This window comes from Silurus aristotelis, assembly GCF_946808225.1.
Source record: "Silurus aristotelis genome assembly, chromosome: 3".
Taxonomy (NCBI): Eukaryota; Metazoa; Chordata; class Actinopteri; order Siluriformes; family Siluridae; genus Silurus; species Silurus aristotelis.
The window spans coordinates 36,274,462-36,299,244 of record NC_139576.1 but is presented as its reverse complement, the minus strand read 5'-3'; the positions used below and the strand labels follow the sequence as shown (position 1 = coordinate 36,299,244).

Sequence of the window (24,783 nt, the reverse complement as noted above, 5' to 3'; positions counted from 1 at the left end):
TACCAGAACAGGAAAACACCTCCTTTACCAGAAGTTGGTAGTACCTCCATAACCAGAACATGATAGTACCTCCATTACCAGAAGTTGGTAGTACCTACATCATCAAGGCCTGAGTTACTCATCAGGTAAATACACATCAATTTAAATAAGTGAATTTTTGTAACATTCTGTAAGTTTGCTTTGAGACAATATCCACTGTGAAGAGCTCGAGAAATACAAATTAATGTGAACTAAACTAAATCTGAATATATATAAAAAAAAAAAAACCAGTGTCAGCAGTTGAATCCAAAAGCTTAAATATTAGAAGAGCACATTCATTTATTCATTCATTCATTTTCTCCCGCTTATCCGTAATTCTGGTCGCGGGGGCAGCAGTCTAAGCAGGCCCCCGCCTTCGACTGCTGCCCAATCCTCACAGCACCGTCCCTTACGGTCCCTCCTGCAGGTGGTGAGCCCACGGGAAGGCGGCCCCACGTCACTCCGACGTCACGGACCTTGATATTTCCCTCGTAAGGGACCCCCGGACCATAGAGGGTTAGGGGCCTTGCTCAAGGGCCCAAGAGTGGCAGCTTGGCGATACCGGGGCTTGAACCCCCGACCTTCCGATCGGCAGCCCAGCGCCTTAACCGCTGGAGCCACCACTCCCCCGTTTACTCAATAAATATAGACAGACAGACACAGAGACAGACAGACAGACAGACAAATATAGATAGACAGACAGATAGAGAGATAAATAGATAGAGACAGACAGACACAGAGACAGACAGACACAGAGACAGACAGACAGACTAACTATTTTGGAACTATGAGTCTAGTTGGTTCTAAACAATCCTCAATGTACGTAAAATCCTTGCGCCACCCTGTACACTGCAACAAAAACGCAGAAACTGACCTTTGCCCTCTTCCTCGGCTGAACTCCTACCCAGGATCTCCTCTGTGGACTCCTTCCGGCTGCCCAGCTTGAGAAACTCCATAAGAAAGTCGCCTGTGGTTCACAAAGGTGTCAATCAAAACTCCTGGCATCAAATCAGTCCATTCAATTTATTCAACCGAATCGAAGCACCATTGAACCATTGATAAAAGCGTTCTTTCAGCTCGAGGGTTTCCTGGAATTAGTCCAAGCGTGCTGCACGACAGCAAACCTCGAGATAATCAACAAATAAAAGGTATTTGTAATAATTATAGAAATAAAGCTCATACAATAAAAAAGGAACGCTCAGCAACATAGAGGCAATTGAGATCACGATTTACAAGCTTTCGGGTGAAGACCGAGGAGTCGCGTCGACACAAACTTTTTTAAACACTTCTAATTTCGCACACTCAGCACTACGAGACGGCGAATTCCTCCGCGGGGAGCAATCAGACGGATGAACGGGACCCGAAGCTCCCTGCTACAATATCGAAGGCATTATGGGTACTCTGGTGAAGACAGGTGGACCTCTGTGAAATAGTGAAAAAAGGGATATGGTTGGGAATCTAATTGGTGGTGACTCGATACGGACCGAGGCTTTATTGCTGTTTTTGGTGCACAAACATCCAACTATGTTCCTGTTCCATTGTCTCCGTCTCCTCGCGTTATTGCGTTATACGGTCTCGATGGCTTTGTAATAGTTAAAAGTCTCGAAAGACAACGGATGTCATGGAAGACGGCCATTTTAACCGACTTTGGAGCTCTGCTGCAGAGCTGATCACATTTCAGTATTTTTAAGGCCCCAAGTTGAGATCCCAGCAGGGCTACGTGACATGTCCGCTCATCCACTCGTTCTCCTCGCACCACTCGTTCTCCTCGCACCTTCTTCCTGCCCTGCTGTGATGTTTACAGGAAGAAACCCTTTTCTCTTAAAGCTACGTATGGAACGGCCGGGTTTCAGGGTTTACGAGCGCGAGTGCGATATTCTTACCGAGCAAACACTGGGGATTGTCCGCTTTTCGCACCCGAACGGACCAGTGGGGAGCCTGGAGGGGGTCCAAATCACTGAGAGAAGAAAGAAGAAGATATACAGCCTCAGCAAATGAGGGGGAAAAAATCCAGCAACGCACAATTCAAGCAAACGATGAGAACCTTTAAAGGAGAACTTTCAAAGTTGATCGTTAAACAGACCCACGAGATGATTACTGAATCGCTTATTCCGTTCCTATTGGGTTCTTTCACTCGAGAAGACATGATATCATGATTTCATTTCCAGTACTGACATCGATACTGAAAACCAAGACCTTAATGATGATCATCTGCTTATCTTCTACCAACCTAATTATCTTCTACCAACCATTTATTGGTTATTTTCCCTTAATGGTTATCTTCTGCCAGATCATTAATGGTTATCTTCTACCAGATCCTGAATGGTTATCTTCTACCAGATCCTGAATGGTTATCTTCTACCAGATCCTTAATGGTTATCTTCTACCAGATCCTTATTGGTTATCTTCTACCAGATCCTTAATGGTTATCTTCTACCAGATCCTTATTGGTTATCTTCTACCAGATCCTTAATGGTTATCTTCTACCAACACCTGAATGTTTATCTTCTGCCAGATCATTAATGGTTATCTTCTACCACATCCTTAATGCCATCTTCTACAGACCATTTAATCTTCTACCAAACCCTTACCTTTTATCTTCTGCAATTGTACTGATTTGAGAAACCCAGAAGGTTGTGAGATCACGCCCTCAAGCACGGACAGCGTAGGAGGAAAAGGTTTAAAGAAGCCGCAATGATTTGAGGGGAGAGGATTTTTCATGGAGAATGGCGCCATTGTTTGCTCGAGCACCCTTCATTATTCTCTCACTCCTTATCTGCAGGTGAAGTATTTGTTGTTCTACTACAAAAAAAAGACCCCAAAAAAAAAGGGCCCTCTTTAGAAGTGCGAGTGTCTGTGACTCACATGCTGCTGAGTCGCTGACAGGAGGAGGAAGAGCAGAAGAACAGCGTTAACGCCGTGCAACGGCTCACTGAGCAGCAGCGCAGGAAAAAAATAAGCGTCAAATCATTCGGTGCAAATTAATTGCAGCTCAGGCGGCGTCCGGCTCCGAGCTACGAGGCTCAAACCCAGCATGCGCGCACACACACGCACACACACACACACACACACACACACACACACACACACTACCCTATCTCCACCCTTCTCCAACACCGTGCTCGAGCTGCGAAAAATTATTATGGGTAACAGGTTCTTCTGGAGGTGACAAAAAAATTAATTTGGCACACAGATCATCGGGGTGTTTTGAATTTTCGCACCTGCTGCATATTCATGCGTCGTCGCCCCCCAAAACACACACACACACACACACACACACACACACAGCGGTGATTACCACATCGCTCACATTCCAGCACTTTTTTTTTTTTTCCTCGATCATAAACTTCATGAAGTCGGTTTGGTGTTTCGACAAGCAGCTGCAAACATCTGGTACTTACGAGTAGACGTCGTTGTCCACGACTATGCCTTCGGTCAGGTGGGGCCAGGTGGTGGCGAGGTGAAGCTCACTGAAGGGTCGGGGGGAAAAAAGAAGAAGAAAAAGAAAAGAAAAATTTCACGAATTAAAAAAACGGCATCAGATCAAAGTGCGCATTTCGATCACGACGCGTCTTTTTTTTTTTTTTCTTTTTTTTCATATTTGCATCGTTAAAAAAGTTTCTGTTTACATCTATTTATTAGGAGCTGCGCTACACTATTAATATTTAGGAAGCCAATATTTTATACGTAGATTGATTTCTCCTCGTTTCTAAGGAGACCTGGTGTCCTGGATTAACGTAGAAAATTAAACTTGGATATATTTTTCAGTAGCCAATGGGCAGCTTGTACAGCAGTACAGATTTACATCCATTGTCTAAATAACCGCCAACAAAAGTGAGTACACCCTCAGTGATACCAGCTGTACAACGTGTAACCGTGCAAAGCCACATGTTCAATTCGTCATCATGTTTTTGTCTGTTAGACCAAACCATACACATTTGTGTATCATGTATCTTCTTCATCTTTCGGCTTCTCCCATTAGGGGGCGCCACAGCGGATCATCCGTCTCCACACACCCCTGTCCTCTACATCTGCCTCTTTCACACCAACTACCTGCATGTCTTCCCTCACCCACATCCATAAACCTCCTCCTTTGTCTTCCACTTTTCCTCCTTCCTGGTGTCTCCATCCTCAGCATTCTCCTACCCCATGTCCCTCCTCTGCACATGTCCAAACCATCTCAATCTCACCTCGTCTCCAAAACGTCCTACATGCGCCGTCCCTCTAATAATCTCGTTTCTAAATCTGTGTATCATAATGACCACTGGATTTCTGGATTCTCTGAGGATTTGAGATGTTGCTCTCCACCAAGATTTATTATAACGATTCATGGGGACTACATCTGGAATTGGAAGATCAAAAAGAAGCACAGATCATGTGTGTGTTTTGTATAAAACCTTATCGGATCCTCGCAAGCTCCGAACGGAAGTTTTCCGAACTCCACGCCTCCGACTTCTCCGGCGAGCAGGGTGTCGAAATCTGTGAACAAACCAAAAGAAAACCAGCTGTGACTGGTGGCGTCATCTTTCCTGCGGGGGGCGATAATAAGGATAATAACGCGGCGCTCGCGTGCCCTCGCGCTCCTCCCACATTAATCCATTAAGGTATAATTGGAAGAATATCATTAAGGCTGAATAAATATCTCAAGTGCACCTTAATACAGAGGTAAACATTCATGCCTTGATGAATCCGCTGAGTAAACAGCGTCTTACGGACACGTCGAACCGAGGGTGCGGAGACGAACGACTCCATGGCAACAATGAGGAAAAAAACTAAATAAAAAAAAAAAGGCTTTGGGGTGCAATAAAATAAAGAATTCAGCTCGGATGGAGGTGCAGGAGTGAAGCAGAGGTGATGTCCAGTTTAACGTTTTTTTCCAGAAAAAAGTGCAAGAGAAGGAAAAACAAAGGAAATGCGCAAAGGAATTAAAATGGAAAAATGGAAAGGAAATGAAATGGAAAGAAAAAGGGGGAAAAAACAAAAAGGAATCAGTAACAAATAAATGTTAAAAAAGAAAGAAAGAAAGAAAGAAAGAAAGAAAGAAAGAAAGAAAGAAAGAAAGAAAGAAAGAAAGAAAGAAAGAAAGAAAGAAAGAAAGAAAGGGCGTAAGAAAGAAAGAGAAAAAGGGTGTAAGAAAGAAAGGGCGTAAGAAAAAAAGAAAGAAAGGGCGTAAGAAAGAAAGAAAGAAAGAAAGGGAGTAAGAAAGAAAGAAAGAAAGAAAGAAATGGAGAAAGAAATGGAGAAAGAAAGAAAGAAAGAAAGAAATGGAGAAAGAAAGAAAGAAAGAAAGAAAGAAAGAAAGAAAGAAAGAAAGAAAGAAAGAAAGAAAGAAAGAAAGAAAGAAAGGGAGAAAGAAAGAAAGAAAGAGAATAAGAAAAATAAAGAAAGAAAGGGAGTAAGTAAGAAAGAAAGGGAGTAAGAAAAAGAAAGAAAGAAAGAAAGAAAGGGAGTAAGAAAGAAAGAAAGAAAGTAAGAAAGAAAGACAGAAACAAAGAAAGAAAGAAAGAAAGAAAGAAAGGGAGTAAGAAAGAAAGGGAGTAAGAAAGAAAAAAAAAAGAAAGGGAGTAAGAAAAAGAAAGAAAGAAAGGGAGTAAGAAAGAAAGAAAGAAAGGGAGTAAGAAAGAAAGAAAGACAGAAAGAAAGAAAGAAAGAAAGAAAGAAAGAAAGAAAGAAAGAAAGAAAGAAAGAAAGGGAGTAAGAAAGAAAGGGAGTAAGAAAGAAAGGGAGTAAGAAAGAAAGGGAGTAAGAAAGAAAAAAAAAAGAAAGGGAGTAAGAAAGAAAAAAAAAAAGAAAGGGAGTAAGAAAAAGAAAGAAAGAAAGAAAGAAAGAAAGAAAAAAAGAAAGGGAGTAAGTAAGAAAGAAAGAAAGAAAGAAAGAAAGAAAGAAAGAAAGAAAGAAAGAAAGGGAGAAAGAAAGAAAGAAAGGGAGTAAGAAAGAAAGAAAGAAAAAAAGAAAGAAAGAAAGAAAGAAAGAAAGAAAGAAAGAAAGAAAGAAAGAAAGAAAGAAAGAAAGAAAGGGAGAAAGAAAGAAAGAAAGGGAGTAAGTAAGAAAGAAAGAAAGAAAGAAAGAAAGAAAGAAAGAAAGAAAGAAAGAAAGAAAGAAAGAAAGAAAGGGAATAAGAAAAATAAAGAAAGAAAGGGAGTAAGAAAAAGAAAGAAAGAAAGGGAGTAAAAGAAGAAGGGAATGAGGAAGAATTTCAAGCAAAGAAAATTAAACTAAAAGGTAAGAAAAGAAGAAATAATGTGAAAGAAGGTGGTGGTGGTCATAGTAGTGGTGTTAATGGTAATGTGGTGGTCATAGTAGTGGTGTTAATGGTAATGTGGTGGTCATAGTAGTGGTGTTAATGGCCATGGTGGTCATAGTAGTGGTGTTAATGGTAATGTGGTGGTCATAGTAGTGGTGTTAATGGTAATGTGGTGGTCATAGTAGTGGTGTTAATGGTAATGTGGTGGTCATAGTAGTGGTGTTAATGGTAATGTGGTGGTCATAGTAGTGGTGTTAATGGTAATGTGGTGGTCATAGTAGTGGTGTTAATGGCAATGGTGGTCATAGTAGTGGTGTTAATGGTAATGTGGTGGTCATAGTAGTGGTGTTAATGGCAATGGTGGTCATAGTAGTGGTGTTAATGGTAATGTGGTGGTCATAGTAGTGGTGTTAAAGGTAATAGTGGTGTTAATGGTAATGTGGTGGTCATAGTAGTGGTGTTAATGGTGGTGGTGTAGGTGGAGGGGAAGGGGGCAGTTATAATATGATGGCCCTGAAGAAGAAGAAGCCCTCACTGAGGGCAGCCACAGTGGCAGTTTGAAGCCACACTGCCCCTGACCGCCCCTTCCTACCCCGTCTCTGCTTCATGAGCAGCACATGAAGACTTCTGCTCGAGCCGGGAGGAGACGTGGGAATGAACTGCACTGCACTGGGGTTCATGTGAAAAGGAAAAGCTTTCTTTTTTGAAAATCAGGTCTGAAAGGCCATAAATATCCCACAGATGATTTGACCACACACAGCTGTGATGTGTCTCGTGACTGGCAGCAGCAGGAAAAGGAAAGCAGCGTGAGTCAGAAGATATTTCAAGACCATTTCGAGTATCGAGGAATAAGTGAATGAATCAGAAGCAGATAAATGTGAAATAAATCACAATATCGCTGACGGAGTGAATGTCAGCTTCCGGTTAGCGATGACTCGGTGGCAGCTCGTGGTTTTTTTCTCTCTCGAAACGAAGCGAATAAAAGAAGAAAAAAAAATAATCAGCACACAGTGTTTATGTGGAACATCTGGAATACAGGTCCCTGTGTAGGCCGTTACTATAGAAACAAGCTCACTGCTGAAACTTCTGTCAAAACTGCTGTTCAACTCCTTCTGACCAACCGGATGCAGGAAACCTGAGAGGATGAACAGATTAAATAATCATAAAAACAAAAAACAGGTTCTGAACTTCCTCCATGTCGACCAGACAAATACGACGATGACGTGACGGAGGCGGTTTTAAGGAGGAAGGGAAGGTGTGAACAGCCATTATATCAACAAGACAGCGAAGGAAAAGAGTACAAAGCAAAGAAAAGAGGGAAAGAAGAGAACAAAAAAGAGTGGAAGGAAAGGGAAAAGTAGAGGAAAGAAAAGGGGGAGTAGGAAAGGAAAAGAAAAAAGTAGAGGAAAAAAAAAAAAACAAAGAAAAGGAAAGGAAAAAAGAGGAAAGAAGGAGTAGGAAATGAAAGGAAATAAAAGGGGGAGTAACAAAGAAAAGGAAATGGAGAAAAAAAGGAAAGAAAAGGAGAAGTAGGAAAGGAACAGAATGGAACAGAGAGTTAAGGAAAAAAGACAAAAGGAAAGGAAAGGAAAGAAAGGAACAGAAGAAAGAAAAAAGAAAAAGAAAGGAAAGGCAAAAGGAAAGAAAAAAGAAGAAAGGAAAGGGGGAAAAAGAGGAAAAAAATGAAAGTAAAAAAAAAAAAGAACAGGAAAGTAAACAAGGATAAGAAACAAGAAAAAGGGCGGAAAGGGAGAACAGGAAATGACAGAGCAGGTAATGAAAGAACAAGAGGAATTTAATAAAATATAAATGGAGAAAGAAATGAAAAGAGCAGGGAAATAAAATGAAAGGGGGAAGAGAATAAGAAAAAGAACAAACGTCAAAAAACAAAGGGGAGAAAAAAAAAGGATAAGAAACAATGAGATGAACCAGAATGAAGAGAAAAAAAACGAGGAAAGTAGGAAAACAAAAGACAAGAAAAAAAGAAAGGAAGGAAGGAAGAAAGGAGCGAAATGGAAAGGAAATAATAAAAAAGGAAAAAAAGAAAGAAATCAGATGGGGGGGTGTGGGGGGGGGGTGAAAATGAAAAGCTGCAGCTCGGAATGGAAATCTTTCCCGGTGTGGATCAGACGAGTGTGACGAGGAGGAGAAACACCTACCGGGCGGCTGCTGGGGCCAGGAGTACTGCTGCCAGTCTTGGAGGATGTAGGTGAAGCGGATGGCGATGTTGACGGGGGGCAGCGGTGTCAGCGGGCATCCCTGCGGGTTACAAACGTGACAGGAAACAGCAGAGAGGTGAAAGTTAGATGGAGAGAGAAAAGACGAGTGTGGAAAGTTCAGCGGCAACACCTCGAGGCTTTAATCCGAATATAAGCGGCTTAAAACATCTTAATTAACACGGACGCCTTTATTTGGCTGCACTCGTTTTTTCTCCCCCCCCCCACAGCCCTTCGGAGAAACGAGATGTGCATTCGTTCTTTTTTCGGCATCGGGAAACTTATCGCTCTCTCACTATTTTGGCTTTGAAGATATCCAGCAGGCCGGAGAGGTGGTTGTATTGGCTGGGAACTTTGCGCAGATGCACCATCTCGAAGTCGGTGCGAACCCCGGGGCCCTGGCACTCGCCCGCGTACATCTTCCTCCACTTCTGCTGGATCTGCACGAACAGCGGCACCTGGCTACACACACACACACACACACACACACACACACACACACACACACAGTCAGGAGCTGTGAGAAGGCCATATGTTAATTCTAAAAGTGAACATGAAGTTGTGCCATGGAGAAAACCAGCTCGAGTTCACACTGTAGAAATATCAAACCCATACGACAGGATTCAGAACAACTCACTTACAGAGAGAAGAACAGATTTACACTGAGAGCTGAACGTGTGAAGGAAAATCGGCAGGAAAATCCAGAGGAAAGACTGGAAATGTGGAGAGATTACATTTAACTTTGTGACTGTGCAGAGTACAAGTACAGAGCAGATGAAACACAGGAAATGTGGAACTAAATTGAAATTAAACCACATGTGGAATTGAATCGAAATAAAATGCAACAGAATGTGAAGTTGAATTGAAATGGAATAAAATGTGGAAATAAGATAAAATTAAAAAGCTACACTCTGAATTGAAATGAAATAAAATAGAATGTGGAGTGAATTCAAATGAAATAAAATGAAACCAAATGTGGAAATTAAATAGAATGTAGAATTGAAATTAAATAGAATGTAGAATTGAAATTAAATAGAATGTAGAATTGAAATTAAATAGAATGTAGAATTGAAATTAAATAGAATGTAGAATTGAATTAGAATGTAAAAATGGAATGAAATTAAACCACACGTGGAATTGAATCGAAATGAAATGCAACAGAATGTGGAGTTGAAGTGAAATGGAATAAAATGTGGAAATGAAATGTAATAGAATGTGCAGTGAACGTGGAGGAATTGAATTGAAACGTGGAATGAAATAGAATTCAAATGAAAAAAAATTAAACCAAATGTGGACTTGAAATGAAATGAAATAGAATGAAATGAATTAAAATGTGGATAAGAACTGAAATAAAATTGAAATGTGGAAATGAAACAAAACATGGAATTGAAACGGAACGTGGAAATGACATGCAACAGAATGTAGAATTGAATTGAAATGTGGAAATGAAATGAATTTAATGAAAATCTGGAAAAGAAATGAAACATGGACATGAACATGGAAAAAGAAGGAAAATCTGTAAAACTCCTAATATGAAAATAACAACTTGGCCATATAAAAGAATAAATATAGAAATAGAAATATGGAGGTTTGTGTAAACAGTAGTGACACTGCTGAGCTCCTGAATCTCTCAGAAAGAGCAGGAAAACACAAACCTGCTGAACACTGACAGATTGTGCAGTCACCAGCAGCAGCATTACTGTCTTTATTCTCACACACACACACACACACACACACACACACACACACACACACACACACACACCTCCCTTAAAGATGAAAATATCGTTGTTTTCTAAAAAGTAGTAAAAAAAATAAATAATCTATTGCATAAATAGATTATGCAATAATCTATTTACCCTCTTATTTGCTAATAAAAAGTGTGTGTGTGTGTGTATAATTTTAATAATAAAATATTGAGTTTTCTAATTCTGTGTTCAACCATAAAAATCAATCGTTAAATCATTTAAATTTATTACAGACTTAAAATCTATTATAAAAATCCATAAAAAAATGAAAAGATTTCTTTTTTTTATATTTAGAGCTTTTTTTTATATATATATATATATAAAAAGTTGCAATATTCCTTAAAATCGAATCAAATAAACAATTTCATTCATTATGGATTTTTAATACGATCATAAAAAGCTATTTGCAAAAATGTAGAAATTTATTTTCTTTGTTATATATATATTTTTTTTTAATGGTGTAAAAATTGTTTTAATTAAAATAAACAATTTAATTAGAATTGTTTTATTCAGTTATAATTAAAATTTCAAAACTGAGTAAAATTCAGTACATTTCTGTCATTTCTTTGATATAAAAAAAGTAAATAAAAAAAATTTAAATATATATATTAAGACAAAAAAAAAAAAAGGTTTGTGTCAGCGGATCGTCGTCAGATTTACTCCGACGTCGCCTCGGATACGAATCTTTCATATGCTGTAAACTGGAATCAATACAACCCACCGTTTTTTAATATGAAAAAATAAATAATTGATCCTGACCCGACTATTCGTTTGTCCCGAAAAAATGTGTTTGTTTTGAAAATAAAATAGCTGCATTTAAAAAATTATTTTGTTGTATAAAAGATAAAATGTTGGAAATTCTCATAAATGTTCAAGAAAATCTCCACACGGTCTGTGCAGAAGAAGCCAACAGCAGACCCTGTCCTGCCTCACGCTCTACTGGAGTATACGCATGAATAAATAATAAGATACAAAGTGGACATTTCCTCCTGAGAAAAAGCCTCCAATGAAATTCCCTTTGACTCCCATTTGAATTCCAATGTGAATTTTTTTTTGTTTTGTTTTTGGGGTGGGGGTGGGGGGGGGGGTGTTTGGTTATTCCGTCCTCGCCAAAAAAACAGCTCTTCCCGGGAAAGTGCCAAGCCAAGCACTTTTATCTTGATGAAGGGTGTTTATTAGGACCATCGTCCTGCTGGTCGTGTGAGCGTGACCGCGTCGGCTGAGCCACAATGAGCGAGCTCTGTTATCATCATCACAGCCCAACGCTTCATCATAACACAGAAATTATTGGGGGGTGAGGTGGGGTGGGGTGGTGGAGTTTGTTACTTTCTTCCACGTCGTTGTAGAGGAGAAGATAATGGAGGGAAGGAAAGAAAAGTGCACCGGAAATGAGGAGCGAGTCTCGAAACGCGTCTCAACAGAGCCATCTGGTGGTGTAGAAAGGTCAGGGACGCAGCAGGGCCGAGATGAGATCATCAGACTTTCAAGATCACATGGAGTCTGTTACATTACACTCCACACATAGATCGGATGGAAGGATGGAAGGATGGAAGGATGGAAGGATAGATAGATAGATAGATAGATAGATAGATAGATAGATAGATAGATAGATAGATAGATAGATAGATAGATAGATAGATAGATAGATAGGGTTAACAGACAGACAGAGAGACAGACAGAGAGACAGACAGTAACCCGACTGAACACCTCTGGGATGATTTTCTTTCTTTTCCTACGCTGACTGCACCCCAGGCCCCCTCACCTCTCTTTCAAATCTCCACAAAATCTAGTGGAAGATCCTCCCAGAAGAGTGGAGGTTAATATAACAACACCCGGGGAACTCGGTGGCAGGGAGTCGTGTGCCAGCGGTACGTGACGCCATGCAGGACGCATTTTGTTTCTGCATACGTTTGATCGATGATAAAAGCGAAGGTGCTTTGCCTCGCTGCGCCGTGATGCACTTTTCTAAGTGCTACAGATATCAGGGAAAAAAAAGCAGCTAAAAAAGGAAACAATCGCCTGCAGAAACGCGGTGACCCCCTGCGCCCTGCCAGCCTCTGAAAGAAAGAAGGAAAGCGAGTTGCCGGGGGCGACGCGTTCATCCTCTTGCATCTCAGCGGGATGTGTGCTGTAACCTATTGTAGAGCGTTGCTCTTGGAAACCGGTCGCCCGCCCACACACACACACACACACACACACACACACACACACACCTTCAGACAATGTAGAGATTGAACATGAGCCAGCGTGTAACTGAACGTTACAATAAAATAACGTGCGCAAGGTCACATTCAAGAGGTTCCTTGGACTTTTATTGAGAACCCTAAGGTTCTCTACTTAACCAGTAGAGCGTTCTAGGTAGAACGCTTGGAGACCAAAGAACCGTTTATATGCAAAGCTGATATTTTAATATTAAAATAAATATCAAAAATTAATTCGTCCCTAATGAACAAGCAAGAAAGTCCAGACATCGTGAAGAAGGAACCACGAGTACCCATACCCACAGACAGCATACTGATGGACAGTTTTTCCGGCTTCCGGTGTGCTGTCATTACGAGAGCGGCCTCTAGAGGCCAATCACTGATACTACGGGCTGTTTATTTTTAAATACTCGAGGCCGCGCACCGCACTGAGAGCGCTATATTATATTTCTTATTATTGTTTTTTTTTTGTTTGTTTTTTATATTCTGGACATAATCCTAATGCTTAAATATCAGGCTAATGGATGTGGACAGGAACAGAATCGGTACCAGTACGGACCCGTATTAAAGTGATTTTCTGGAACTTTCCACACACAGCAACACTCAATAACACATATCGTAACTGATGACTGTGGTTTGTTGTCATATTGATTATGTTCCCTGCTTGAAATTTCCAATTATACAGACATTTGTTAACACTCTAATGGTCTGGAACGGACAAAAAGTGTGACTTTTCCCAGTCGTTTCCCAAAACCTGGAGGCACACGATGTGTTCACATGAACTAGGAGACCCAAACCAGTCCCAGCATGACAATGCACAAAGACAGCTCCATGAAGATCTGCTTTACATGGCTTAAAGCGGAGGATCTCCTGCTCTGACCTAAACCCTATTGGTTGAATTGGAACCCTGAGTGCACCCCAGGCCTCCTCACATCACCTACATCAGTACCTGACTTCACTACGATGCCTGAGTGGGGCATCTTTTTCAAACAGAGGCTCCTCAACGATTCACAGAACAACAAAAGCAGAAGTTCTCCTGATTTTCAGACTTTCCTCAATATAAGTTTTAATGCCTTGCCTAGTACTCACCAGCCGGTGTTTCCCAAAGCGATGGAGACCGAACTGAGCAGCAGGTTGCACTTGGACTCGCTGACGATTGCTTCGCAGTTTGCGCCAGGAGAGATGACCACAAATTCCCGCACTCCATACCTACAGCAGAAACACGCAAGGAAGTTTTCCATGTTTCATCCTGCAACTTCCACCAAGAATGTACCATACCGATTAGCATCAGAGTAGCGTCCTTTATTACGAGACTGTCATTACGAGAGCGGCCTCTAGAGGCGAATCACTGACGACACGTGCTATTATGTTTTTATTTTATATATATATATATATATATATATATATATATATATATATATATATATATATATATATATATATATATATTTTATTATTATTATAAATCATATTTATTTCATTATTCAGTACTGTTGCCTCCCGAGTTGTAAAATTTAAGGAGTATAAAAATAAATCCTTTGTGTAAATACAACGATCCAGAATGGTCGAGATGTTAAAAAGCTCAAGGTAAAAGCTCAATGACGGTACTGACCATCTGACCAGGCAGTGCGCCCTCGGAGGAAAGTCATTATTCATGCACAGCAGGTCCTGCATGGCCAAAGGAAAAGCATCTAGGGAAAAGAAAAGAATGTAATGATAATTTGAGGTCTCGGAAATATGAACAACTTTGGTGAACTGGAGAAGCTCTCACACCTCATCACGAGACATTTCCAGAGTACAAGAACTGACAATGAGAGAAACGTACCTTCCTCGCTGTCCTCCTTCCCTTCGTTTTCCACGCAGTCCTGTTTCAGGTAATGATGCGTGATGGAAAACTTGAAATCGGCAAAATTGATCTCGCGTGACTTCTCCTCCCATGTTCCTGTGGTGTATTCTCCCTAAGCCAGTAAAAAAAAAATTGCTGGATTGCTGTAAATTCATAACGATAGTTTTTCCAGGTTCCGGTCAGCTGTCATTACGAGAGCGGCCTCTAGAGGCGAATCACTGACACCACGTGCTGCTTGTTTTTACACGAGAGACTGTGTGCTGCATGGAGAGCGCTATATTACATTTATTAGTTCTATTTACTAATTAATATATTAATTTCCTTTAGCACATTTTCATGAGTCAGTATTTTTTTTTTCTTCCACACAATATAATCTCCTTAATCCTGTAATGTATGTACAAAAATATGATCAAGTGCGGTGAAATTCTTACATTTCCTACATTTTAGCAAGTCCACGCTAGACTCCTGTTCTTCTCAATAACCTGACTTGTTCTCCTGTACTTGTAGCCCATCAAAGTCAAGATTGGACGCGTTTGTGAATTACGGAATGCTTTTCTGCTCCATGTACGTAGTGAACAATACAGCCTGAACTTTCCTGCCAGTTGGAAATCAGTCAGTGAACCAATGGACCATGAATCGATAGTGATGTTAGCATATGGAACAAATTATATCTTGCAGAAGTTACCTTTTCAGGAGGCTTGCCAATGTTACCACCAATCAGTTTCCAGTCGTTCAGCACTTCCTCAACTCGGGACACAAACCTGAAAAGGTCACGGGGTTAAAACTTGTTAGAATCACTTTTCTTTCAATTGAGGTTTTTACTGATTTGGTCTGTTTAACTATGAACTGTCTGTTCCAAAGTAGCTTTACAGACATGTGGACAAAAATATTGAGGCAAGAGCATTAGCAAAAATCCATTTCAATAGTTTTTCCGGCTTCCAGTCCTCTGTCATTACGAGAGCGGCCTCTAGTGGCGATTCACTGACACTACGTGCTGTTCGTTTTTACATGTAAGAATGTGCGCTGCACAGAGAGTGCTATATTAAACGTATGATTGATATTACATGTATTAATTCATATATTCTTATTTATGTTATTTAGCACATTTTCATGAATCAGTGCTGTTGTTTTTTTTTGTTTTTTTTTATTATCGATGAGCGTTCCAAGTCAAATGAGCTCGTTCATCCGACTCTTCTACAGAGACAATTTTCGATTTTCCAGGTGGAAATGTTTCACAAAATGACATGTTTCTACAGGTTGCATCACTTTGTCTGGGTGATGTTTTCACTACAAGCTGATGAAGTAAATGGGAAAAAATTAAGGTAATCAAAGGAAAGTGCATGAGTCTAAAGGCTCGTAACAACATTTCAGATCAGCAAACGCTGAATAGTCGGTATTGTTGTTTACTGACCCCATAATGTGAACAGACAGACAGATTTGATGGGTTTTTTTTTATTCTCGAATCTGATGATTTCGTTTCATACAACACTAAACCGGGAGGTTTTTATTCAAAAATGACACAATGGATAATAAAATCCTTTCATCCATAACATTCCTTTCCTAATTGATGTATTTACCAAAACAGTGGGTATTATTCGTCATTTCCAAACAGATAATGAGGCAGCAGGAGTCTCACACCTCCTGATAAAATGTCTTTGGTTTGTAATAAAGCAGGATAAATCAATGTCACGACTGAATTCTTCTCTCGATGTGAAGTTACAGTACACAGTAAAAAATTTTTATAAATATAAATTACATTTTTTATAAATAATCTGTCTGTCTGTCTGTCTGTCTATCTATCTATCGTCCCACTAAAGGTTTTTCCGACACTACGAATGACTAGAAAGTTGAGTCCAAATGGGACATTTCTGTGTCTAACAAAAGAACATGTGTAAGATGGAGACCAGACGGCCTGTCACTGTCTGTAGGGTGGGACTTACACTGCCTGTGGAGTCAGATTTACACGGTCTAGACACGGAACATACACTGTCTGGGGGTTGGATTTACACTGTCTGAGACAGGACATAGACTGTATATAGGTTCGATTTACACGGTCTAGGCACTGGACATACACTGTCTGGGCCGGGACATACACTGTCTGGGCCGGGACATACACTGTCTGGGCCGGGACATACACTGTCTGGGCCGGGACATACACTGTCTGGGCCGGGACATACACTGTCTGGGCCGGGACATACACTGTCTGGGCCGGGACATACACTGTCTGGGGCTTGTCTGGGGGTTGGATTTACACTGTCTGGGGCAGGACATACACTGTCTGGGACAAGATTTACACTGTCTGGGGCTTGGATTTACTGTCTGGGGGTTGGATTTACACTGTCTGGGGCGGGAAATACACTGTCTGGGGCTTGGAGGAATTTACAGGAGCGGAATTTACAGTCTAGAAAGCATTTCATTGGCTGAATGCAAAACTAGTACAGGATGACTCACTAAACTATTTGAAATGTTTTATATGTACATGTTCTCCAGTGGTGACAAAACTACAATTTTCTTTCTACAGTTTTTCTTACAAACACAAGACACTAAAGAACCAAATGTAACGTCTTAGCCTGTAATATATACCTTTAAAACGGTGTAGACTTTAAACCCGAGTACATTAAACCGCTGCTGTTTTTTAAAACACGACCTTGTGCACTACATCATCATCGCTTCAGCGTTTGGACTCATGACGTGCCACTCCTCTGGGAGTCTCATCAGCACATTCGCGTCAGGGCCCTAAATAAATGGTGCATTTCTATAAACAAAAGAATTGTCTAAATCTGCTCGAATCTGGTCCACAGTGAAATCCAGTTGCTGTCAATTTTTTTCGGGAATTGTATGAGAGCTGGGTGTCAGCGTTTTACCTCTCCCACTCGGACGCTGTGGTGAAATCGGTGATCTCAAACACCTCCGACTCAGGCTAGAGCAAACAAACAAACAGACAAACAAACAGACAAATAGGACAAATAAGGAGAAGTGAAATGGAAGAACATGACGGAGATGGTCTAGATTCAGGATCTACATGAAGAGGTGGCACTCACATCACTGTCCGCCGCCATGATAAACTCTGTTTATCTCCTCTGAACCTCCTCCTCCTGGTGCATTCTGGGAAATGGAGTGTGTGTGTGTGGGATGGGGGAGAGAGAGAGAGAGAGAGAGAGAGAGAGAGAGAGAGAGAGAGAGAGAGAGATGAAGAATGAGCAAGATGTAGAGGATGAGGAATATGAGGAGGATGTGAAACATGATGTGAAGGAGGATGATGAAGATGAAGGTTGTGAAGGAGGTTGATGAAGATGTGAAGGTTGTGAAGGAGGATGGTGAAGATGAAGGTTGTGAAGGAGGTTGATGAAGATGTGAAGGTTGTGAAGGAGGATGATGATGTGAAGGTTGTGAAGGAGGATGTGAAGAAGTATGAAAATATTTAGGAAGATGAGAAAGATATGGTGTTTTTATTAAAGCTGTTATAAGATTTTTGCCAAAAGACTCCATATCCCATAAGGCTCTGGCTCTACGTCATTTCCGGTATGAGATGACAGGTTTTCCGGCGGCTCTGACGGTGACAGCTGGGCCACAGGCAGTGTCGTGAGAGCGGCTGATTCTGGAGAAGATGCGCTGGTTTGACGGCTCCATCCCCGCGGCCATCGCCGCCTCCAAGCAGCAGGGCTCCGTGTTCGTCGTGGTCATCGCAGGTAAATGAGCCAAAAAAAATACAAAAAATAAACAAGCTAACTGGGTAACTAGCAGGCTAACGCTAGCAGCTAGCAAGGCCCCGGTTCAGCTCAACACTAAATCTGGGCTCGTGAGCGAACAGTGATGTTTCTACTTCAGCTCCAGTATATAATAATGACGCTCCATGAACCCCTCGTGTCCTGTAGGACACATCTGTAGTGCACTTGGGTGATTTAGGACACTTAAGCACTTCTGGGGTTCCTGTCAGCGAATACACGCACTTCCCTGCTGCAGTAAGATTTGGCAGTGCACTACGTGTCCAGAAGGAAATCAGGATTCAAGACGTTTAGATTTTAGAGGAGGTTCTGCAGCAGAGAGAAGATAAGGTCATGATCTGAAACGAGATCAGGACGTGCATCGTGCGACACTCGACTAGCTGTGGATTATTACCAAACGTATGTACAAAGATAGAAACCAGATCCACTGGATCCCAAACAGTCTGAGAAAGTAGAAGGATCTACAGATAGCCAGAGATAGAAATCAGATCCACTGGATTCCAAACAGTCTGAGTAAGGAGACAGATCTACAGATAGACCGAGATAGGAATCAGATCCACTGGATCCCGAACCGTCTGAGAAAGGAGCTGGATCTACAGATAGACAGTGATAGGAATCTGATCCACTGGATTCCAAACAGTCTGAGTAAGGAGACAGATCTAGAGATAGACCGAGATAGGAATCAGATCCACTGGATCCCGAACCGTCTGAGAAAGGAGCTGGATCTACAGATAGACTGATATAGGAACTAGATCCAATGGAACCCAGACAGACTAAGTTAGGAACTGGATCCATAGGAAACAAAACAGACTGAGATAGGAACCAGATCCACTGGAACAAGAATTGACAGAGATAGGAATTGGATCCACTGGAACCTGGACAGACTAAGTTAGGAATCAAATCCATTGGAAGTCAGACGGACTGAGAGAGGAACCCAGACCCACTGACGGACCAAGATATAAACCGGATCCATTGGAACCAAAACAGACTGAGATTGGAACTGGATCCACTGGATCTGGGACCAGGAAGGAACTGGATCCACTGAAACCCAAACAGACCAAATTGATCTCCTGGAAGCTGGAAGGACAGAGATAGGAACCGAATAGAAATCTGGTGGATCTGGTTCCTGTCGTAGCTTGTTAATGGATTCAGTTCTTATCTGGGTACGTGGATCTGGTTTGTATCTCGTTCCATCAGTCCGTCTGTAGCTCCAGTTCCGATGTTGGTACATGAATTCGGTTCCTCTCTCTGTTCCTTTGACTTCTACTGGATCCGGTTCCTATCTCAGTCTGTTGATCTCTCTGGGTTCTAGTGGATCTGGTTGCTACCTTGGTAAATGGTTTCGGTGATAATCCACGGAAAGTTACACACTTCAGGCAGGAGATCTTCCACTCCAACCCATATAAAGATGATCTTCCTGGAGCTCACTTTGTGCACAGGAGCATCGCCGTGAAGAAGAAGAACTATGGAAATATGGACACGGGACATTTTTCAGCCATATAACTTCCCGCGTGTTTGTCCAATAGGAGAGGACGAGCAGTCCAGGCAGATGTTGTCCAGCTGGGAGGACGAGAGTGTAGCCGAGCTGACCAACAACTGCTTCGTCGCCATTAAGGTGGACGCTAAAAGGTGAGGACGTCTAGACCGAGATTTTGGAAATGGATGGATGGGGATTTAATTCAGTTCCGGGTTTTTACATTTGAATGAAATCTGTTTTTGTCTTTCGCAGTGAGACGTGTGTCCAGTTTTCACAGATCTGTATCCTTTCCTGTCTTCAGGATTGCTGACTTTTATTTTGAAAGCGAAAGTCGAGGTTGTTTGTTTTTGTTTTTTTTTGTTTTTTTATCGTTCCCTTGACGTTACTTCCTGTTAGATCCGGTGGTGTGTATCCCATCCAGCTTCTTCATTGGGGACAACGGAATTCCCCTGGAGATCGTCGCTGGAGGTGTGTCTGCAGAGGAACTGAGGAACAGGATAAGCAAGGTCAAGCAGGTACACACACACACTCTATATATGGACAAAAAAAAAAAAAAAGTGCGTGGAGACACTTCTGAGATGTTCCAGATTTTGGTGTCTGCTTTGATTTGATTTCAGGTTAAAGCTCTTTAGCGGGAGATCTTCCACTCCAACCCATGTAGAGCAGATCTCCATGGAGCTTTTGCATAAATCGTGCTGGAAGGCAGGATTTAATATACTGATCTTCGATCTTGTGCTCTTTAGATCCACGCTCAGCAGTCCACCGCTCCTGAGGCCTCCATCCAGGATGGAAGTTCCTCTGCATCTGAAAGCCTTCCTGTACACTCAGATACAGCAGCAGGAAGCCCCTCCACCTCCTCTTCTTCTTCTGCTGCGTCTAAAGGTGAGACGTGTACAATAATATTCAAATATCAAACTTTTGCATGACAGCTTCTCGGTTTGCATGACCTGGTTTCGGGTGAAGCAGCACCACGTCTCACAAGCGCCCCGTCATTTCATGCTGAATCAACCTGAAAACGCTTTGGGTTTAATAGAATCTCTGTCCATGCCTATGGAGGAAGCAGGGGCTTCAGGTCATGTGACTCCAGGAGACGATAGAAGCCAGTCATCAGACGACACATCGCAGGCGTCCCAGGTGGAGGAACCGCTGGACACCAAGGTCGAGAGGTACGTTTTTGTGTACGCAGGTGTCATGATGGAACAATAACAACATCTGGATTACTTATCGTATACAGACTTATTTACTATATACGGAAATTTTGCAGAGCATAACATTGTTATATATGGCCGAATTCTTCTTATTCGAAAAGCCGAGGTTGCCTTCACCATCGCTTTCGATCCTGAGAACAGGAAGTGAACACGAAGTGATTTCAGTTTCAGACAGCAGAAATACGAGCCGCTCGCGTCACCTGCATAAAACGGTAAATCTGAAAAATCCAGTAAAGAACACGTACAAAACGACTGTGAAAAGAATCTCATTCTTCTGGACGAAAATGATTTTCTTCATTTTCCGAATTTCGCATATATTAAAGCTTGGTGTGTAGAAAGGCATCATGGGGTAACAAAATCAGCTGACATGATCATGTGACCTGTCCAAACACTCAGCACAGCGAGGGGAGTCGAGTGACGTGTTCGTCACGGCAAACGTGTTCGCCGTGTAGACACGTGACCCATGTAGGACATACATTTGAATATTTGTTAATTTTTTTTTCTTTTACTTAGAATAACAAAGAAACTGGAAGAAAGACAAGAACAGAAGCGGAAGGGAGAAGAAGAGGTAAACATCTGTGTATATATCTTTTTATACACCATATCGGCTGTAGGGGGCGCTTTTTAACAAAATCGAGCCTAATGCCGAGTCCTGTCTCTCTGCCAGAGCGAGATAAAGAAGGAGATCGAGCGGCGGAAGCTAGGAAAGGAGTTGCTGGACTTCAAGAAGAAGCAGGAGGACGACAAAACCAAGCGCTTGCTGGAGGAGCGAAACCGAGAGAAAGCCGAGGAGAAGGTGGCCAGAGACAGGGTCAAACAGCAGATTGCTCAGGTAGGTATTGGGAAAAAATAGGAGATTTTTACGTTTTAGGATGCACGTTTATGTAGCGTAATGAAGAACGAAGTTGTGGTGCCGTTGCAGGATCGCGCAGATCGGGCAGCTCGCTACGCTAAAACCCAGGAGGAGGTCGATGCAGTCAGAGCGGCGGCGCTACAGGCCAGGCAGGCCGAGCAAGACACGAAAAAAGAGACTGCGCAGAGAGAGAGAAGGTCAGTGGTTCCGCTAGGAAGGTCGTGAGTTTGAATCCCATCACATTGCCGGTATTGGGACACGGGACCTTCCCAGCAATATGCGATTCCTCCTAGAGGTCGACGGATGGATTCCACGGATACCGGCGGCTGATTTAATTTTAATATTTAATTCATTTTTAAAAAGGATTCTGGATGAAAAAACGAACGAATGTAACACTCCATGTAAAATTCAGAAAACGTGCTAAAGGAAATCACTGTGAAAAACAAACAGCACGTCTCGTAACGGCAGCGAACCGGAAAAACTATCGGTTTGTTTTTTTTTAAGGATCGGTGCCGATTAATCTGCAAAAAATTAAAAATCGTAAAGATTAATCAGCCGACCTTTACTTCTTCCCCAAGCTGGTTCCACAAAGCTGGAGACACTGTTGTAGAGAATTTTCCTTTGGAACATCTTTCCAACTGCAAATAGTTAAATCTGAAACGGGTGTTAAAAAAAAAAAAAATCCTATGGTCAGGTGTCCACACACTTCTATAAATTTATTTTTTTTCTCCTCCCTTCCAGCGCGATTGCCAGGATACAGTTCCGCCTACCTGACGGTTCCTCTCTGACCAATCAGTTTCCCTCGGAGACGAAGCTGCAGGAGGCCAGACAGTTTGCAGCTCAGGTCAGTCAATACATCGATCCAGATCCATCCTCTGACTGTTTCTGCTCAACAAGCGTAGAAGGTCCTAATGAAATAAAGAATCTTGACGAATTGGGTCTCAGTTATTTTTGCTTCTTCGAACACACCTGATTAGCAAAGTAGGATTGATGATTATAAGTGTAACAGGTGCAATTTGAATGTTATGAGCATCAATGCATCTGGTTTGTACGTTATGTTGGTCTACAAAAACACTACCTTGATTCTCACAGGAGGTCGGCAACAGGTTCGGCCGCTTCTCCCTGGCCACCATGTTCCCAAGGCGCGAGTTCACGGCTGAAGATCTGGAGAAGACCTTGCTGGAGCTTGAGCTTGCACCCAGTGCCTCCATCGTCCTGCTGCCGGTGAGCCACTAGTTCCGAAATAAATCGCCGTGCGCCATATTTACACGAGTCGACCATAAACGATTCGTTCATTTTCTACTCGAAGCTTCGCAAAATCTCCGTAGGTTATGTATAAGGAAACAGAAATGAGTCGTTCATCTCACGACTCGTCCAATCAGAGTCGTTCGTTCTTCCATCACGTGACTCTCACAGACGTTATTAAGGTGACTAAATGAACTAAATGACTCCTTCAAATGAAAGGAAAGATTCCTTCATTTTAAAGAACGGGATACGAAGAACCGATTCACTACAATATTCCGATCACTAATTTACACTGTGCGGTCAAAAGTTTGTGGACATTCGAGCACTTGAGCGTTTCTTTTCCACATTTAGTTCTCATCTGCTGGGAAGATGTTCTACTAGATTTTGTGGAAATTGGTGCTCAGTCAGCCTCAGTGTTAGAAAATGTAGGTACTGATGAAGGTGCGGTGAGGAGACTTGATGTGCAGTCAGCTCTATAGCAGGAGGAGATCTTCATGAAGCAGGCGCATGGTCATGCCTGAGCAGGTTTGGGTCTTGTAGTTGAAGTGAAGGCAATTTTCCATTCAAGATTTGTTTTGTTTCTTTCACCCTACAGCAGTCAGGAAGGCCTGCTAACACGGTCATCCAGTCCTCCAGCACTGGAGGTATCTGGTCATTTCTGGGCACCATCTTCTACCCTCTCCTGGCAGTATGGAGGTTCCTGAGCGGCATCCTCTTCACCAGCCCTCCTCCCGGAGACTCCGCGGCATCCCAGAACCCCCCACCGCAACAGCGTCCTTCAAACAGCTCCAGCTCCGGGGAACCAAAAAGGTACGCCACTTTGTCTCTTTCTTTCTGTCTACATTTTCGTTCATTTCGAACGAGATCTTTTAACATTTCTTTCTGGAACCTTCTTGATTTTGACCGACCCGTTCCCCCGGTGTTCCCAGAGAAGCGATCCGTAAGCGGGTCCTGGAAAAGCGGCCGGAAGATTTCAAACAAGACGGTAAGATCTACCGGCTGAGGACCCAAGAGGACAGCGAGGACGACAACAACACGTGGAACGGCAACTCCACCCAGCAGATGTAGTGCAATAACACCAATTTATCTTTCTTTTTTTTCCTTTCGGTTATTTGCCTCGGTTGTTTCCTGTCTTCTCTTTTTGAATCTAGGGCTACAATTTGCATTCTTTCTCCCTCTATCTATCCAAAATAACCCCCTTCATCTCTCCCTTGCATGGGTAGATCAAGCTTTATACGAACATCCACTACGTGCAGATTTCTTTTTTCCCCTGCTGTTTGCTCTCCAGCAGTGTTCCCACGGTAACGCCTCATGTGCAAAAGCAGGCTCAAATAGCTGCTGCCTTTTTATTCCATCTGTAACCTGTATGACGCGCTCTGAAAGGTTTCCAGCAAAACCGAGTGATTTCATGTCCACAGGGGTCTCGGTGCGTTTTATACGGAACCTCGGGCCCCCCAGGCAGACGAATGTTTCTACGCGATGAAAGCGGAAGTCACTTTAACACTGTCATTTAACTAAACAATAAAGATTTTTTTTCGAAAATCTGATTGTACATGAAGTTCCTTTTGTTATCAGACACTTAAACATGCTGGTGGAAGCGGAATGGTTTGGGGTTGTTTTGTTTTGGAACGTTCCAGAAAGTGGAAGGAATCCTGAACCAACATGGCTCCCATTCCATACTTCACCTCGCGCCATGCAGTTCATCGGGACTGCGGATCGTTGGAACCGACTTCACCGTACGATAAGATGATCAGAACGACCTACTGAACTGCTCTGGGATGAACTGGATCACAAGAAATCTAAAACTTTTTTCAGGGAAGTTTAACAAGAGGCACAGGAAGTAGCTCTCAGTCTCTCTACCTAAGAAGTAGCTCTCAGTTTCAAAAAGGTTGGTGACCCCTCATCTAAACTATCTAGACAAGAAAAATCATAAATAGATAGATAAATAAATAACCATGGAGCTACAAGTCCATCTATCCATCCATGACTTTCAGTTCCATTG

General features: G+C 42.1%; 2 protein-coding genes across 5 annotated transcripts in view; one reads left to right on the top strand and one right to left on the bottom strand.

Annotated features, from left to right (window-relative positions):
* The window catches only part of rab3gap1 (RAB3 GTPase activating protein subunit 1), a 48,310-nt gene extending 29,895 nt beyond the window's left edge, over positions 1-18,415 (bottom strand). Inside the window, exons 1-13 of one of the 3 annotated variants that reach the window (XM_083537327.1) lie at positions 18,185-18,415; positions 17,315-17,378; positions 17,138-17,193; positions 14,959-15,034; positions 14,253-14,385; positions 14,040-14,118; positions 13,517-13,636; positions 8,775-8,940; positions 8,422-8,521; positions 4,416-4,497; positions 3,420-3,488; positions 1,902-1,975; positions 893-985 (exon numbers count right to left, since the gene is read on the bottom strand). In XM_083537327.1, coding sequence (XP_083393453.1) covers positions 893-985; positions 1,902-1,975; positions 3,420-3,488; positions 4,416-4,497; positions 8,422-8,521; positions 8,775-8,940; positions 13,517-13,636; positions 14,040-14,118; positions 14,253-14,385; positions 14,959-15,034; positions 17,138-17,193; positions 17,315-17,332 — 1,066 coding nt within the window. In that variant the 5' untranslated portion in view covers positions 17,333-17,378; positions 18,185-18,415. Of the gene's footprint in view, positions 1-892; positions 986-1,901; positions 1,976-3,419; positions 3,489-4,415; positions 4,498-8,421; positions 8,522-8,774; positions 8,941-13,516; positions 13,637-14,039; positions 14,119-14,252; positions 14,386-14,958; positions 15,035-17,137; positions 17,194-17,314; positions 17,441-18,184 lie in introns of those variants that run through there. The other 2 variants (XM_083537328.1, XM_083537326.1) reach the window with 2 other exon arrangements.
* ubxn4 (UBX domain protein 4) lies at positions 17,553-24,323 on the top strand. Of its 2 annotated transcripts, none has more exons than XM_083537372.1 (13): positions 17,553-17,962; positions 19,525-19,627; positions 19,728-19,756; positions 19,872-19,981; positions 20,219-20,357; positions 20,509-20,641; positions 21,197-21,251; positions 21,351-21,515; positions 21,606-21,733; positions 22,278-22,380; positions 22,629-22,760; positions 23,377-23,591; positions 23,711-24,323. In XM_083537372.1, exons 1-13 carry the CDS (start codon positions 17,881-17,883, stop codon positions 23,847-23,849), a joined length of 1,533 nt encoding a protein of 510 aa, XP_083393498.1. In that variant the 5' UTR covers positions 17,553-17,880; the 3' UTR covers positions 23,850-24,323. The 2 variants fall into 2 exon arrangements, with proteins under 2 accessions (XP_083393498.1, XP_083393497.1); XM_083537371.1 differs by having other exon boundaries at positions 17,580-17,962; positions 19,872-19,990.
* Positions 24,324-24,783: the final 460 nt, after the last annotated feature.